Source organism: Myotis daubentonii, chromosome 10 (genome assembly GCF_963259705.1).
Source record: "Myotis daubentonii chromosome 10, mMyoDau2.1, whole genome shotgun sequence".
Classification (NCBI taxonomy): domain Eukaryota; kingdom Metazoa; phylum Chordata; class Mammalia; order Chiroptera; family Vespertilionidae; genus Myotis; species Myotis daubentonii.
In genome coordinates this window covers 15,305,460-15,323,319 of record NC_081849.1, presented here as the reverse complement: position 1 = coordinate 15,323,319, position 17,860 = coordinate 15,305,460, and the positions used below count along the sequence as shown (strand labels likewise).

The window sequence follows — 17,860 nt, the reverse complement described above, 5'->3', positions numbered from 1 at the left end:
GCAGGGATGGGGGGCTGAGGGAGGTGGGGGAGGAGGGCCCGAGAGGTGGTCAATGCACCTCATGGCGACTGGTCGAGCAGTCGTTCCGGTCATTATGCTTATGGTCCCTGGCCTTTTATTATATAGGATTTTAAAAATGATACCCTTTTTTCAAAAAATAACTCTTTTTACACTGTCAGATGTTTAAATAACTTAGTTCTTTAAATGTTGATTCAACTATTTCAATATATTTCATTACTTTTTTGGTTATATTATCATAATTGTAATTACTAGGTCAAAGTGTATGAACTTGGTTGATAATGCAGTGTTCTCTGGTTCTCAAGTTGTAATGATCTGGGTTTGAATCCCAACTTTATCAACAGTTGTATGAGCTTCAACTTTTCTAAACTTCATTTTGTTAATTTATAAAACATGGATAATAATAGAGCCCATGAAACAGAATTGTTGAGATCACATGAAATAATGCAAGTAAATATTTAGCCCAGTAAGAGTGCAGTGCATTTCTTGTCATTACTGCAATCTGTCCTTTTGATTGGTTGATGCTCAAATGACAGTAGTAAGGTTTGTATAATGACTTTTATAGAGACAATTTTTAAGATGTCCATTTAAAAATCTTTTTATAGGAACTTTGTTACTTCACCTAGGCTTATAAACTACAGTCCCAGAATTCTGCTATTTAAATTTTAAGTTTCATACATTTTCAAGTATATTAAAGATAAATGCTTCATCAGTTCTCTATGCTTATGAGGGTCACCATTATCTAACTTTCTTTCCTTTCCCCTATTAAGCTTTCACCCATGGGTTATAAAGCAGTGTAGAAAATATGCTGAATATCTGTTAATAGTCACTTTCCACTTCTACTTTCTGTGAATAGTTGTGGAAGATCAAACTTAATTCTCATGTGGATTAGTGGCTTGAAAACTCTCAGTCCAGCAAGGAGAAGTACAGACCCTGTTAAACCCTTTGTCAAGTCACGTACTATCCTCAAAGTAATTGGGCTAATTGATTCCTGGAAAACACTTGTGAGTTATTTGTTACTTCATACATTATATGACAGATTTATTTCCATAATGCTCTCAGTTGCAAAACAATTAGGCTGTGTATGTAAATATTAAAACGGCACCTTTTAATAATGCCGAGGAGGTAACACATGTCAAGCAACGGCAGAGTTTCGTTGGGAAGCTTCCTGAGTGATGGGGTAATATGTTCCTAATGATGCTGGTGGCACAGGGGAATGAAATTAGCTAAGCTTCGCCAAAGCTCCTGATTAATAGGCATGGAATTAATAGACATGAGCAATGCCTTCGGTACCTCTGAGGTCTAATGGATATCATTACATAAATGATTGACTTGTTATCAGCCACAGCACTAGTGTTCTCCAAATTGTGATAAAGGTCAAAAAGCATAATTTAGTTTGATTCATTTTATTAACGGAAAGGTTTTGTGTTTTATAAAGGTATCCCCATCTTCTACTAGTATTCTTGTGAAATTTGATCAAATACAACTTTTGAAAATTAGGAGGTTTTGGAGCACACATTCCTTCAGAGTTCTTGGCCTTACTGTGTGTTTCTTCCTCAAGAAGCCGGGTTATTTTCTCACCTCGAAACTATCTAAGAACTACAAAATTACATGCAAAGGACAATACTAAACTACCTTGCAAAAGGTCCTAATAAAATATTTATAATTTGATATTTCATTTCCCTTTATAGTTTGAGGATTTTTTAAATACAGATAAAACAATGTATTTGGCCGAAACTGGTTTGGCTCAGTGGATAGAGCGTCGGCCTGCGGACTGAAAGGTCCCAGGTTCGATTCTGGTCAAGGGCATGTACCTGGGTTGCAGGCATATCCCCAGTAGGAGATGTGCAGGAGGCAGCTGATCGATGTTTCTCTCTCATCGATGTTTCTAACTCTCTATCGCTCTCCCTTCCTCTCTGTAAAAAATCAATAAAATATATTTTTTAAAAAAAACAATGTATTTGGAAGTTTTCATTAACTTTAATTTTTATTATACAATATTTCAAATCTAAAGAAATTTGTAGGACTAAAACAATATGTATCTATAAAGCTAAAGAGTGTTATACGGGTGGCCAGGAGCCGGGGGGGGGGGGCGGGGGGGGCATGCAATGTGTAGCAGACAAAAGGCACACTTTATCAGTGGGTTCTCTCATTGTTCATAGCAGTAGACTCCCAGAGACATGCTTATAATGAGAAAATCAATTGATTTTGTAAGAGGGCCTTTACTTTGAAAGGTTATCTGAAAATTTGTAAAGAGAGCTAGAGGCAATCAGTTATGGTGGGTTGGTTTTTGGAGAACGTTCGGAATCAGTATAGTTACTTTTTCTTTCCTTCCTCCACCTGCTCTGCTCCCTTCTTTTCTGTTCTCTTTTTCACTCTCCTCCCCCACTCGTGCTTCTTGCCTTCATTCCATTTTCCTTTCTTCCCTCCCCTCTCTTCCATCCTCCTTCTTTCCCTCCCTTCATTCTTTTTCCTTTTTTCTTCTTTATGTTAATGTGAGTTGCTTACTATAACTTGCAAAAAACATTCTTTGACAAAAACCACTGTGCTAATATGTATGTGTGTGTATGTGTTTCATTGTCACACTCAGTAACTTGCAAACATGAAGCAGGTAAGTGACAATATAATTACAAACAGTAATTTGATATGTATTTGCATTTTATGCTTTGTACTGAGATGCTATATTATAATTTTTACATTTAAAATGAGCTGACATAATTAATAATCTATAGCATCTATAATAATGAAAGCGTAGTATACTAATTAGGCTAGACGTCTTTCTGGATGACCTTCCGGATGAAGCCAGGGCTGTGAGAGAAACCCTGGACAGTGTTTGTTAGTGGCTAGAGCGTCAGCCCATGCACCAGGGTTTGATTTTCAAGGACAAGTTCCTGGGTTGAAGGTTCAATCCCCAGAGCAGGTCAGGGCGCGTGCATGAGGCAACCAATGAACATGTCTTTCTTACATTGGTGTTTCTCTCTCTCTCTCTCTCTCTCTCTCTCTCTCTCTCTCTCTCTCTCTCTCTCTCCCCACCTCTCTCTCTCTCTCTCTCTCTCTCTCTCTCTCTCTCTCTCTCTCTCCTCTCTCTCTCTCTCTCTCTCTCTCTCTCTCTCTCCCTCCCTCCCTCCCTCACTCCTTTCCACTATCTCTAAAAATAAATGGGAAAAATATCCTCAGGTGAAGAGTTTAAAATTCAGGAGAACATAGGTAAGGGGTTTGGAATTCAGGAAAAAATGTTAATCAAATAAAAGCTACTGCCTAGTGATTTTCCAAGCATCTCTTTATCTGCTGATTGGTGATTCTATTTTTGTTGGTTTGTTAATCTTCACCTGAGGATATTTTTCCCATTGATTTTTAGAGATAGAATATGTCATTGTTTTTGAAAGATGACTTTCAGGTCGTTTTGTGGTTTGGTGATCCATTGTTCTTCTGGCACTTTCTTTACTCTGGTGTGATGAATCCAAGGTTTTATTCCTGTCAGTTTCACCCTGGTTGGGGTGGTGACTAGTGTCCTAAGGTCCAGTTCACTTTTCTTCTGGTTGGCTCTTGGGGATCCTGTCTTCCAAGTCTTGAGTAGCACCTTGTCTCCATGCTCAAAGGAATGCAGCGAACCTGTGGGGGAGGGGTCTCTAATACAAGCAAGGTAATGGCAGCTAAGGTCTGACTTAGTGCTGTATATAGTTCTTTATCTTCACTTCTTGATCTACATACATATCTCCCATACCAAACATAGCCTGAAACGGTTGCCTGTACACAATTTCATAAGGAGTCAATTGAATCTCACTCCGAGGAGACACCCTTATCCTGAGCAGGGCAATAGGTACAAACTTGATCCAAATGCGGATGAGTGTGTTGACACAGTTTGGCTATATTTTTCTTCAAGGTGTGAGCCATCTTCTCTACCTTGCCAGAAGCCTGAGGTCTCCCTTGGTGTGTGAAGTCTCCGCTTGATTCCTAAAATTTACTAGCCTTCTGTGTAATTTCTGAAACAGAAGCAGGCCCATTATCATTCTGGATGCTGCTGGGTAGGTCACAATGGGGAATTATTTCCTTCAGAAAGGCTTTCACTACCTCCAAATATTTCTTAGTTTTAGTAGGATGGATGTCAGCCCATCCTGAAAAGGTATCAAAAAAGAATAACAACTATTTTCCCCCTCAGACCCTCGGCATCTGGTAAGGTCTATTTGCCAGTCCTCAACGGGCATTGTCCTTGGGGTTGTTCCCCTTCTTTCTTTTGATGGGGATCTGCCTTGGGATTGCTCTTCTGGCAACAGCACATCCAGCTCTTACTGTTCACATTGACTTAGACATTCCAGGACCTGTGAGCCAGGTTGATACAGGTGGTCAATGGATCCCTTCCATGGCAAGTGGTCTCATACAAATGCTTCATGAGTGGCTCTACACAGTGTTCAGGAAGCAGCACAACTCCTTTCTTATTCTTCCTCCATCCGCCATAGGGATCTTCTTCACCAGAGCTTCAGCGCTTAGCTTCCCCTAAGTCTGCAGGCCAATATTCAGGGTCAAATTGTGACAAGTCTAGAACAGGTACCAAAAGCATTATGAATGCTGCTCGATTGGCCAGATTGTTTCCTTTCGCCACCTCAGTATCCGCTTCCTGATGCCCGGGCAGTGCATACCTAGACAGCTTCTAATAATTTTGAAATTTCTGCTGCATGCTTAATTTCCTTTTTATTGGAGGTTAATAGTCCTCTTTCCTTCCAGATCGAACCATGTGCATACAAAATTCGGAAAGTGTACCTCGAGTCAGTATACACGTTCTTTTGTGTGACAATTCTAGTGCCCTCGTCAATGCAACCAGTTCAGCTTTCTGAGTAGAGGTTCCCAGTGGTAAGGCCTCAACCTCTGCTATACAATCCAGAGTCATAGCTGCATATCTAAACTTTCTGTCTCCTTTGTCCACATAACTGCTTCCATTTGCATATAGAGTCCATTCTGCCTCTTTTATTTTTATTTTTCATTTTTTTAAAATTTATTTTATTGATCTTTTACAGAGAGGAAGGAAGAGGGATAGAGAGTTAGAAACATTGATGACAATTGATCAGCTGCCTCCTTCACACTCCCTACTGGGGATGTGCCCGCAACCAAGGTACATGCCCTTGACCAGAATTGAACCCGGGACCCCTCAGTCCGCAGGCTGACGCTCCATCCACTGAGCCAAACCGGTTACAGCCATTCTGCCTCTTTTAAAGGCTGGTCCTGTAAATCAATCCTGCTAGAAAAAAATCACACCTCATCAGTGATTTCAGCACAGCCATGCATTAACAGGGCAGAGTTGGCCCAGGAGCAGGGAGGCAGAGTTTAACTTACAGTTTTGAGGGAGACATTGGGATTGTTGAGAAGAATTGCTTGGTATCTGCCCATTCTTCCAACAGTGAGTTGCAATTCCCTGTCTGCTCTAGCAGGCTCAACACTTGGCGGAGTGCCTACACGTGATAGGCTGCCCTGAGGGAAACTTTCAGCTTCCTGTCAAAGCTGGCAGGTGGCTGCCATAGCTCTCAAGCAGGCTGGCCACCCCTGGCTACACCTTGTCCCCCGACTGTTAGTGTTCCCCGAGGTTCCTGGGAGGTGACTTTAATAGGTTGCTGTAATAATTGAACCCCTGGGATGGGTCACACATCATTAGAGCTATTTCCTTTTCCCAGAGTTCTCAGACTCTGACCCTTTTCCCTTACTCGGGGCACTCATTTCTCAGTGCCCCTTTCTTTTGCAATATGAGCATTGATCAGTGGAAAGCATTTTAGTTGGGGGTCAGGCACTTCTCGCTGTTGATGGAATTGCCCGGATACCTGTTCCCCCAAAATACTGGCCACTTCGGCCTTTTCCTGTTCTCTGATATTATAAAATTTGAAGGCAAAGCCTACTAATTGGGGAGGATTCATTCCTATTCCTCCCTCTCATTTCTGAAGTTTCTTTCTGATGTCAGGTGCATTTGAGAGATCAAGGTCAGATTCAGGGTTTGTGGATCCAAATCGGTGTATTTTCCATAGGCCTGGCAGATTCTTTCAAGACACTCAGAGGGGTCTTCTGTGGGCTTTTGTTGCCCCGTCTGTACCATATTCAGACTTTTCTGCAAAGGAACTCCTTCCTCCAGTCCCCCGAGGATGCACCTCTTAGGATGCTCTTGGATAGAAAGGACGTTCTGATTAGGGTCCCAGTTGGGCTCAGTTAAAGGTATTGCCGTAGTGGGATCGGAAGTCCCACCTGGTTTTCTTGGTGCAGCCTCTGATTTGTCTCATCATTTGTCTTCATTTGTCTCATCTAACAATAACCTCCCACCCCGCCTAAGCGAGACATTCAGCCAGGCTTGTATATCTGCCCAATTGGGATGGTGGGTGGCAAAAACTGTCATAACCAAGTCAGTCATTTTAGCAGAATCATCCTTATAAGAAGGAACTGAGTTTTTCCAGTTTAACCAATCCGATGAAGAAATCAGAGGATGTGTCCAATAATATTCCGGGTCTGGCCCGCTGGCCCCACTCTCACGGGAAGTCTTCGCAAAGGGTATTGCCTTGCCCCGGTAGGGGCTGGTCCTCCACCGAATGTGGTTCCCTGGCAGGTTATGGATGGAGAGACCAGCTCAGCCTCACCTCCCCAGCTCCCACAGCCACATAAGGAGGAAGATCCCCAGGCTTGGAGGGGCCATGGACCCCTGGGCATGCTCGCAGGAGGCATATCGTCCAGCTCTTCCTTGTCCCTCTCTTCGGAGCTTCTGCTCTCTACCACAGGCAAATTCCCTTTTCTCTGGACCATTAATCCGTTTCCTTTTCATCTTTCATCTTAATTATATAAAGTCATAAAACCTTTTACATAAGGTATTTTATCCCATTTCCCTGATCTTTGACAAAACAACTCTAACGGCAGGACAGGATAGGATAGTCATTTAAAAACCTGTTCAGCGGCCAGTGCTCTCTTGAGCCTGGGTTATACTTGAGCCAAGCAGTATTACAATAACCATCCCTCTTGTCACTGACAGGACACCTGCTACCCCTGAGAGTTTTCTGTTTGAACTTGACTCTGACTCTGCAAATGCTTTCCCAGAGCAGACTGAAATTTCTAGAATATGCATTTTAATAAAAATATATGTATGCAGATATGGACCCTAAAAGACCATCTTACATCTCAGCTCAAGCTGACCCTCTTTAAAAGGGGAAGAAAGGTGTAGGTAAAGGGTTTGGAATTCAGGGGAAATGTTAATCAGATAAAAGCTGCAGTCCAGGGAATTTCCAAGCAACCCTTCATCTGCTGATGGGTGATTCTTTGTCTGCACTCTGGGCAGCTGATGTTCTCTCCCTGGAGCACAATGGCTCAGATAATGTCTTGGTCACTTGCAGTCCTCCAGGGGCACAAAGGTCGAATTGCTTGCAGGTCTCCTGAAGTCAGGCAGGTCCACTCATACATTCCAGTCCCTGGAACAATAGCTTTCTACCCGAGTTAATTACCAAGCCTATCAACTGTATAACTAAAGCTAAAATTTTATAACTTCTTGAGTTTCCCCATAAATATGAATAAAATTATATGGTTCGTGACTTTTTCTGCCTTATTTATTTTGCTCTTTTCTTAGCTATACATTTTGTTAGTTAATCTCTTAGTGGATTTATTGTGTTTTCAAGTGGCATTTTAATTTTTTAAAAAATCTAGCTTGGATGAAAAGTAACTTTATTTCAATAGTAGAAAAACCTTTTCTTCAATATAGCATCAACACGATTTTATAATCATTGCTTCATATAGGGTATTAACCAAATTTATTAATACCTAGAAAGGACAAGGAGAAAGCCAAATATTATAGTCATGCCCAGTAAAGTCTGGGTGATGCAGGGAAGGGGATTGACTGTTAGTCACAGCTGGAAACAGGTCACTGGCTAGAGTAGGCGTGGCCACAGCAAGCAGGGGACTGATGGACGGCAACTAGCCTATTGCTACACTGGACCAGCTCCACCCTGGGACATAAACTTTGGACACTGGCTTTACTTCTACCTCTGCTGAAATGCCAGCTGCACATCTTCCAGGACTGAATTAGGAAAATGGGACTCTGGAAATGTAGAATTATAATTCCATGCAAATAAAAATCTCTTATCCCCCTGTGCGAGTCTCAGAACATTCTTTTTCTCAAGATAACATAAGGACCCAACCCCGAGCACCCAGGGGGAAAGGGATTCCCCCATTAACACTGCTGGGTAAGCCCCGATAATAAAATGACCACAAACTAGGTATCATTGGACAAGAGAAATTAGTTCTATCTCAGTTATGAATGCTAGTCGTCCATATCAAGGTATCCACAGAGCCCTGTTCCCTCCGAAAGCTCCAAAGAGGAATCCTTTCTTGCCTCTCCCAGCATCTGGTGGCTCTCAGGCATCCCGGTGCTCCTTGACCTGCAGCTGCATCATTCCAATTGCCCTGCATCTGCACATGAACACGCTGAGCTGTATGGGCCTCTGTCACCTGTACTGTGGGTCCCCTGGTGGAGCAGCAGGCTGCCCAGCACTCTTGTTCTCGCTGGCTTCTGGGCACTTTGAGTTTCTCTGTCCTCTCAGCACTCCAAGACAGGCAAGGCAGAAACTGGTCCCTTCCAAGCTCCTCAAAATATTTTTACAATGGGCTATTGTTTCAGCCTCCTTCTTTCCTCAGGAAGAAGTTAGGAGCTGGGAATTTTCTCCCTATGAATCATGTAGCATTTAGCCAGGAGAGGGACTAGGGCAAGTAAGCACCACAGTTTTTCCCATAAGCTTCAATATGGCTGGTTTTTTGCTCACCTGCGGCGCAGAAGCCTCTTAACCAGTGGTTCTCAACCTTCCTCATGCCGCGACCCTTTAATACAGTTCCTCATGTTGTGGTGACCCACAACCATAAAATTGTTTTCGTTGCTACTTCATAACTGTCATGTTGCTACTGTTATGAACCGTAATGTAAATATCTGATATGCAGGATGTATTTAGGCGACCCCTGTGAAAGGGTCCTTTGACCCCCAGAGGGGTCGCGACCCACAGGTTGAGAACCGCTGCCTGTTTTAAGATTTGCAAAGGAAAGTTGGTCTGTGTATTGTTGTTGAGTCAGTGTCTCCTGGTGGGGGTGGGGTGCAGGTAGGAGGGCCTGAGGCGTATAATTATGCCATCTTGCTGATGTTCCTGCAAATAATCGTCCACATTCCAGAATGTTTACATACGACAGAGAATTAATTCTTGTAAGATACCGTATGTTTTCCTTTGTGACATTCATTTATCAGAGACTTGAAACTAATGGAAGCAACAGCTGACCCTCAAAGCTCCCAAGCAGATGATTTAAGTGCTTTTTAAAATTAAAATATTTGCTTTGAGCATTAGAGATGGAGACTGAAGCTTAATTAAGTTTCCATATGCTCCTAGGCTAGATGAAGTTTTCTTTGGTTAAATAGAAGTGAAATGAAAATTCATCTATGGTCTGATTTCCCTGTGCGCTCACTGTTCATCTCCAAAGTTCCAAAGGCTAATTTTAAAATGGATAAATGTAGAAAAGGAAAAGTAATACATAAAAATGGCAATCCTTCCAGACTATGCAAGTGCAGCACAGATCAACTTTCTGAAGGCAGCTGATATTTTCTGAATATCTGGAGAGTGACAGACACCAGGGCTCCAAAGAGGAATCCTTTCTCACCTCGAGATAATGTCAGGACCCAACCCTGAGCACTCAGGGGAAAGGGATCCCCCCATTTCCACTGTGAGTACCAATAGAATCAAGTTGTCTATTCACACCACTTCAGTATGGTTATCCCAAGGTTGATAATTATTTTATTTAGGAAGTTTTCTGACTAGCTTCTTTATTTCACCTTAGCCTTCACACAGAACCGATCTGTGAATTCAGCATTACTAGTTTGAACTCCCTGTAACTGACAAGAGTGGGCGAAGCTGGGAATGGATTTGTGATCTTTGAAGAGCTAGACCACCCTTGAATTTTGTATTCACATCTTCTGATAAATAGGATACAATGACACTTCTGTGTTGAATCCATTTCTAAGTAATTGGTTAGTTGCGTACTACTGTAACTAAAGGCATCTCTTGCCATGGTCATATGAAGAGGTAGAGTTGAAGATGGTGGATTTTGTCATCCCAAGGAATATGTGGTAGGTTAGATATCTGCAGCTGTCTCTAGAGGTATTTAGGAACTGCCCCCAATTTTGTTCTTAACAAGCGATTTTCAATTAAAGATCCTTAAAGGAACTGAAGCAGATATTGGACTACATAAAACAGAGAATACAGAGAAAAGTAGGAACTATTAGAATCTCAAATTCCACGTTGAGGTGAGAATCACAGATCATGGTTATCAAAAATGTACTTAAAGATATCCCATATCTCTGTGTCCTTTTGAGTAGACTAAACACAATATAATATAGGCTTTATATTCATTGTACTGATTTAAATAAACAAGTTCATGTATTTTGTAAATAATGATTGAATTTCATTTTAATAAATTAATGTGGCATTCCCCTTACATGTGTAATTTGTTCACTACTTAAGCTATAGTAAGTGGTTTTTATAACCTAAAAGATGTATGGATGTTTATATTAACCTGTGCATTTAATTAGCATTTAATTTGTCACCCTGAGAACTTATTAACAGGCTCATTTCTGCATGCAATAACATTACTTTTCCTCCTGGAAGAATGGAAAAAGAAGAAAATATTTATTAATATTCAGTTAGTCAATAAACAATTTAAGTTTCACCTTAATAGGGTAAATTATGTAGATAAGTTCAATCAATAGCATTTGCTATGGCTTCCTCCTTCTCCAAAAAAAAAAAAAAAATTGTTCCAAGTTAAATATATTACTGGAAAGATATTTGTTGCTCTATTTTTCCTGTTTAGTAAGATTCTTGGGAATTAAAAAAATTAACATGAAATTCTAAATATGAATACAAACTGGTACAAAATCTCCTAGATTGTGGTATATTTTCCTGTTCTTTATGCTGAGTCATAATAGTACATTTCATATAGATTGATCCTAGTCACCTCATCCAGACCAGCATCCATATGAGCATAGCTTCTGGTTGCTCCTCAGATCAAGAACAGAATTGCCAATTGCTTTCTTCTGTTCTTAAATTGGGTAGTAAGGATAATTTAGTCACTGTTGACATTTCTTCCATTCAAATTATATGATGCCATCTCTAAAAGGATAATGGAGGCTTCAGGAATTTTAATCATTAACATATTGCCTAAACTATGGTTTTGGTTTCTGGGATCTCTTTGGAACATTAGGCATCAGTTGTAAAGGCCCATGCATTTAATTCATGATATATTCCAAATACAGACCTTTAAATGATTGTCCTTCCAGCACCTTTGCTTTATAGGTTATATGACAGAAGTTATTATCTAAGCAGGCCATAAAAACTCAAAAAATATATTCCTGACTGGAAGATGCTTTGAGGTATGCAATGTGGTATTTATAGTATTCATTAGGTTATGTTCCATTCTAATTTCCTTAATCAGAAATGTATATGTGTAGGGTATTTAGTTAGCATTTTAATTAGAAAGTTCTGCATAAGTGGCATCCAAAAGTGTTTTATTTATCTCTATATCTGATCAATATCAGTGGCTTTTAAATTAAAATCATGAATATTAGAAATATTTTACTTGTGTGTCTGTGTTTTAAATAAGTGGTGTTCAAGTATATAAATTTTCTAACATATCTTTGAGATAGTATTTACCTATCCAGGAAGAAAGTATAAAAATCTCAGAAACCATGTGCCTTTTAATATTAAAAATGACAAGCTAGTATTGTTTCTTAAAGTTCTTGGGGGTTGTCTTAAATTTGAGGATTATGATTATGGTTGACTGAAGCAAATGAGGTTAACTGAACCTGCTTCCAACATACGGGCGTTTTGATATCAAATAAATTATTCATGAGAAATGTGGTCTAAACTGTTAAACAACAGGCAACTAAAACTTTATCCAGATTACAAAGCAAATTAAATAATTGTTTTTATGATTGCTTGATAATCAATATTTAGAGATAAATTAAAATTCAATCTGATTAGATGTATTTTTAAAAAATATATTTTATTGATTTTTTACAGAGAGGAAGGGAGAGGGATAGCGAGTTAGAAACATCGATGAGAGAGAAACATCGATCAGCTGCCTCCTGCACACCCCCTACCAGGGATGTGCTGGCAACCAAGGTACATGCCCTTGACCGGAATCGAACCTGGGACCCTTCAGTCTGCAGGCCGACACTCTATCCACTGAGCCAAACTGGTGAGGGCTAGATGTATTTTTATTTTAACCTGATAGGTGGACATTCAGGTGATGGTTTATCCTTGACAACAATTAGAGACTACAAAAAATGATCTATTAGTTGTAAATTACAAAAATCAACATAGGTCACTTTGCAACAATTAAGTCTGTAGACAATGCTCAAAATACAGAGTATTTTGGAGTTTCATGTCTTTTCCCTGTGTGTATTTGTTTCACAAGACCCTTAGTCATATGGTCTAAACCTAAAGTCTCCTAACATATACTATATAATCAATAATATTTCTCTCTTGTATAAAACAAAATATTAAATATTAAAATATTGTGCCTTCTTGACCATAAACTGCATATGGTTGAATATTATAGTCATGATTACTGTTGTACCCTAATGCATTATATAGGGCCCACCATATTGGCATTTAGTAAATATTTGCTAAACTTACAGAGTTCATTTAGTTCCCTAATTACTAAAGAGAAATTTCATATGCAAAACTTTACTTGATATCTATAGAGAAATATAACACATTTCACACTCAATCAATGAGCACATAAAAGAGGTATTGTGACATAATAGAAAAGCACAGGTTATGCATTTGGAAGAAATACATTCAAACTCTAACTTGCTAGCCACTATTCTCAACTTATTCGACTTTTCTAAACTTCCATTTATATGTATGTGCCTCTAGAGTGAAGACAATTCATCTGTGTTTCTGTTATCTATATAAAATAAAAGCCTAAGCAACTGTCTGACTGTCTGGTTGTCTGACCATCTGAACGGTAGCTATGATGCACACTGACCACCAGGGGCAGAAACCACAGGCAAAGAAACATGGAACAGACTGATGGATCTCAGAGGGAAGAGGGGGGGAGGGTAGGGCGGGAAGAGACTAACCAAAGATCTTATATGCATACTAGAAGCTTGCTGCATGCATCTGTGGGGTCCCTCGGCCTGGCCTGTGGGGATCAGGTTGAAACCAGCTCTTTACCCAAGGGGCCCCCATTGCAAGAGGGCAGTTCTCAAGTGATGCACCCTGGAATCGGGCTCCCTCCTCTCTGGTTCCAGGTGCATCAACCAAGAACTGTAGCTGCCAAGTCACTGCAGCTCGGCAGCTCCTGTGTTGAGTGTCTGCCTCTGATGGTCAGAGTGTGTCATAGCTACTGGTTGGAGCATCTTGCCCTGGTCATCATTGTGCATCATAGCTACCGGTCAGATGGTCAATGGTCGGACAGTCACATAGGCTTTTATATATATATAGACTAGAGGCCCGGTGCACAAAACTTTGTGCACTCGAGGGCGAGGGCGGGGGGGTCCCTCAGCCCGGCCTGTGCGCTCTCGCAGTCTGGGACCCCTCAGGAGATAACGACCTGCTGGCTTTGGCCCGCTCCTGGGTGGCAGAGGGCAGGCCCAATCCCTAGGTGCAGCCCCTGGTCGGGCTCAGAGCAGGGCCAATGGGGGAGTTGGGGCGCCACCCCCTGTCATGCACAGAGCGGGGCGGATCTGGAGGTTGTGATGCCACCCTCAGTCATGCTCAGGGTAGGGCCGATTGGGGGGTTGGGGCACCGCCCCCTGTCACACTCAAGGCAGGGTCGATGGGAGGTTGCAGCGCCACCCCCTGTCACGCACAGAGCAGGGTCAAACAGGGGGTTGGGGAGCTCCCCCCTGTCACTCACAGAGTAGAGCCGATAGGGGAGTTGGGGCACCGCTCCCTGTCACAAACAGAGCAGGGCGGATCAGGGGGTTGGGGAGCCGCCCTCTATCACCCACAGAGCAGGGTCAATCAGGGGGTTGGGGTGCCGCCACTCTCACACTCAGGGCAAGGACAATGGGGATGTTATGGCTCTACCCAGTCACACACAGAGCAGGGCCCGTGGGGGGGGGAGGGGCTTGGGGTGCCGCACCCTGTCACACACAGAGCAGGACTGATCAGGGGGTTGGGGCACCGGACCCTGTCACACACAGAGCCGCAGGGCGATCAGGGGGTTTGGGCGCTGGCCCCTGTCATGCTGATCCCAGTGCCAGGAGGCCTCGTGGCTCTGCTGATCCTGGTGCTGGGAGGCATATTACCCTTTTACTATATAGGATAGAGGCCTGGTGCACTGGGGGGGGGGGGGGGGGATGGCTGGTTTGCCCTGAAGGGTGTCTTGGATCAGGTTGGGGGTCCCCACTGGGGTGCCTGGCCAGCCTGGATGAGGGGATGATGGCTGTTTGCAACTGGCCAGACCCCCTTCAGGGTGGGGGTCCCCACTGGGGTGCCTGGCCAGTCTGGGTGAGGGGCTGAGGGCTGTTTTCAGGCTGGCGGGTGACTGAAGCTCCCAACTGCACCTTTTTTTCTTTTTTTGTTTTATTCTGGGCCAGCTTTAGCTCTGGCTCCAGCTCTGAGGCCTCTGCTGCTGAAAGCAGGTATCTGGTTTGTTTGAGTTCTATAATTGAAATACTGTATCAACTCCAGCTCTGAGATCCCAGCTTGCTGAAAGCAGGTTTCTGGGGTTTTGTTTAGCTTCTATATTTGTAACTATGTTTCAAACTGCAAGCTCAGAGGCTGGCAAGGCAGGCGGGGAACGTTGGTTTCCTCCATCACTGAAGCTAGCAAGCCTCATGTTAGTTTCAAGCTGCCTGGCAGCTGGCCGCCATCTTGGCTGGCAGTTAATTTGCATATCTCGCTGATTAGCCAATGGGAAGGGTAGCGGTCATATGCTAATTACCATGTTTCTCTTTTATTAGATGGGATATGCATATCCCAAGGACTAGACAATAGTGTGGTGAAGGCCTGGGGCAGGGGACAGTTGTGGGCTAAAAAGAGTCAATGGGGGAAAAAGGGACATCTGTAATACTTTCAACAATAAAGGTAAATTTATTAAAAAGTTAATAATAAGAACCAGCTCGGCAGCCGAGCAGCGGTGCCCGCGCGCTCCCGCCGTCTGCCGGCTCCCAGCTCCTCCCTCCGCCCGCGCTGCGCCCCCGGTAGCCTTGCGTAAGCGAGGCCACGATGGCAGATGAGATCGCCAAGGCTCAGGCCGCTCGGCCTGGTGGCGACACGATCTTCGGGAAGATCAGTCGCAAGGAAATCCCCGCCAAAATCATTTTTGAGGACGACCAGTGTCTTGCTTTCCATGACATTTCCCCTCAAGCACCAACACGTTTTCTGGTGATACCTAAGAAGCATATATCCCAGATTTCTGTAGCAGAAGATGATGATGAAAATCTTCTTGGACATTTAATGATTGTTGGCAAGAAATGTGCTGCTGATCTGGGCCTAAAGAAGGGTTATCGCATGGTAGTGAACGAAGGCACAGATGGGGGACAGTCTGTCTATCATGTTCATCTTCATGTTCTTGGAGGTCGGCAGATGAATTGGCCTCCTGGTTAAGTATGTTTTAGGGATAATATTCCCTGCTGTTGGCAATGATCAGTTTTGCAAGTTCTAATATGCTAAACAGTACATTTTATTTTTGCCTGTGTACGGAGTGATCTAGGAAATAATTTCTAAAACCCATACATAATAAAAGACATCGTTGCATGTTCTGAATTCTGTTTTTGATTTATTACTTTAAAAATATATATGCTGGGATGTATGAAGGGATCATAATTTGGTAGTTGTTTTTTTTTTCTCCTCAAGGAGGATCCACATATGTACATTGTTATAGTAGTGTGACTGCTCTTTGAAGACAAATTTAAAAATTATAAATTTAGCTTTAGCTTTGAAATATACTTTTAATCCAGGAGAAAATTTACTAATCTAGTTCTCTTATAATCTAAGAATAAAGGAATAGGTGACATGATTGACCCAGAAAGTGACAGTTTTGGGTTTAGAAACAATGTTTTTTGACCAGGCCATATGTTTCCCCTGGATTGTTGGGATAATTTGGAAAGGATGAAAGTAGTTTTGTCACAGAATTTTGATGACCTTTGTGAAACCATACATTGGTATTTCCTTATCTAAATTCTGGTTGAATATTTATTATAAAGACTTGAAAACCTATTAGAATTGACTTTACATTGAAATTTTATAGTTTTGAATGTGTATGTGCATGAATCTGGCTATGTGAAATAAAGGAGGGAATCTCAGAGTCTGAGTTCTCCTTACTGTAGACTGACAACCAAACAAATATTTTTTAATCCTCATCAGAAGACATTTTTCCATTGATTTTTTTTTTTTTAAATTAAGAGAGAGTGGCAGGGAGGAAGAAGGAGCGGGGAAGAGAGAGAGAAAGAAACATTGACTGATTGCCTTCCAGTGGGGCTAGGGATCAAACTTGCAAATCCTTCGGTCTATAGGACAACATTCTAACCACTGAGCAAAATGCCAGGGCCAACTTTTGTTTTTAGTCTTGCCATGTACCCTAGCCTTTCTGAAGGCCACTTTAGTAGGGTTTGACACATTTAATTGAAAATTGTTTTTCTTCTTAATTTTTAATTTTGTTAGTGATTTTAGAATCATTTTGGGGGGCAGGAACTAGGGAAATTGATCATTTATTGTCTTAAAAATAATTTTTTCCCAGTTGTCATTTTTTACTTTGTTTATGGTGTTTAAAATATTTGTACAGTTAATGTATTGATTTTTATTTCATATTTTAGAAAGCCTTTTTCCCATCCCAGGAGGATTTAAAAAAATTGTTATTTCTCTCCCCAATACTTTTATGGCTTTTCTTAAGTGGGGGAAGGTCTGAGGAAGAGCTTTAGAGGGTTTGTGCCACTGTAAATGATGTAATGAGAAGCATTTGTATTGTGTGTAAGAGGCTTCAGTCAGCTTTCTTTAGGTATATTTTTTACTAATTTAATCAGACCAGTGCTAATAAATCAGGTAGACAACTGAAAAAAATAAAATGAAAAAAATAAAAAGTTAATAATAAAAAAATCACAAGAACTTGGATTTGATGTAGGTTCTTGAAAATTGCCTTCTACATACCTCGTGTCTGAAAGGTTTTATTGATTCTGATATTTCTTGTGATTTTTCAAGGACAACCAAATATTTATTGTATTAGTTTGCTAAGGTTAATATAACTAAAAAGTACAGAATGCTTTTTAGCTAAATACCTTCTGGATGGCTTAAAATTCAGAAATGTATTTTATCAAGGTTCTGGAAACTGGATGTCCAAGATCAAGGTTTAGTAGCTTAAATTTCTAAAGCCTCTCTCATTGTCTTACAGAGGGTCATCTTCTTGCTATGTCCTCATAGGCCTATTCTCTGTGCACACATACTTGGTGTCTTTCCCTCCTCTTATAAGGACATCAGTCATTTTGGTTTAGGGTCCCAAGTTTATGACTGCGTATAACATTAATTATCTCTTCAAATGCCCTATCTCCAACGACAGCCACATTTATTTACGGATGGGCACAATTCTATCCATTAACTTTATCCTCTCAGCTTGCACCAGGAATATCAACAGTGCTGGGATCTAACTAAGAGTCATGGACATACTTGTCACAGATTTTCCCCTAAAAGTATAGACACTCCATTTGGAAACTATTCACTGATTCCTCACTGCACCTGTGTTTAGGAAACTTGAAACGGAGTTTAAGAAAAAGACTTCCTCTGAAAGAGCATTGCTCTGCTCAAGTGATTTATCTTTCAGAGTGAAATGAAAAAATTGACTAAGAGTAAGT

General features: G+C 41.5%; 1 protein-coding gene across 1 annotated transcript; it reads left to right on the top strand.

The window, feature by feature from the left end:
• Positions 1-15,192: 15,192 nt before the first annotated feature.
• LOC132242684 (adenosine 5'-monophosphoramidase HINT1-like) lies at positions 15,193-16,323 on the top strand. Its single transcript, XM_059711644.1, has one exon. The coding sequence runs from the start codon at positions 15,243-15,245 to the stop codon at positions 15,621-15,623; it is 381 nt and encodes a 126-aa protein (XP_059567627.1). The 5' UTR covers positions 15,193-15,242; the 3' UTR covers positions 15,624-16,323.
• The last annotated feature ends 1,537 nt before the right edge of the window (positions 16,324-17,860 follow it).

Bases quoted from the DNA above. Each gene is read 5' to 3' on its own strand.
- LOC132242684 (XM_059711644.1), top strand. From the start codon at position 15,243: ATGGCAGATGAGATCGCCAAGGCTCAGGCCGCTCGGCCTGGTGGCGAC.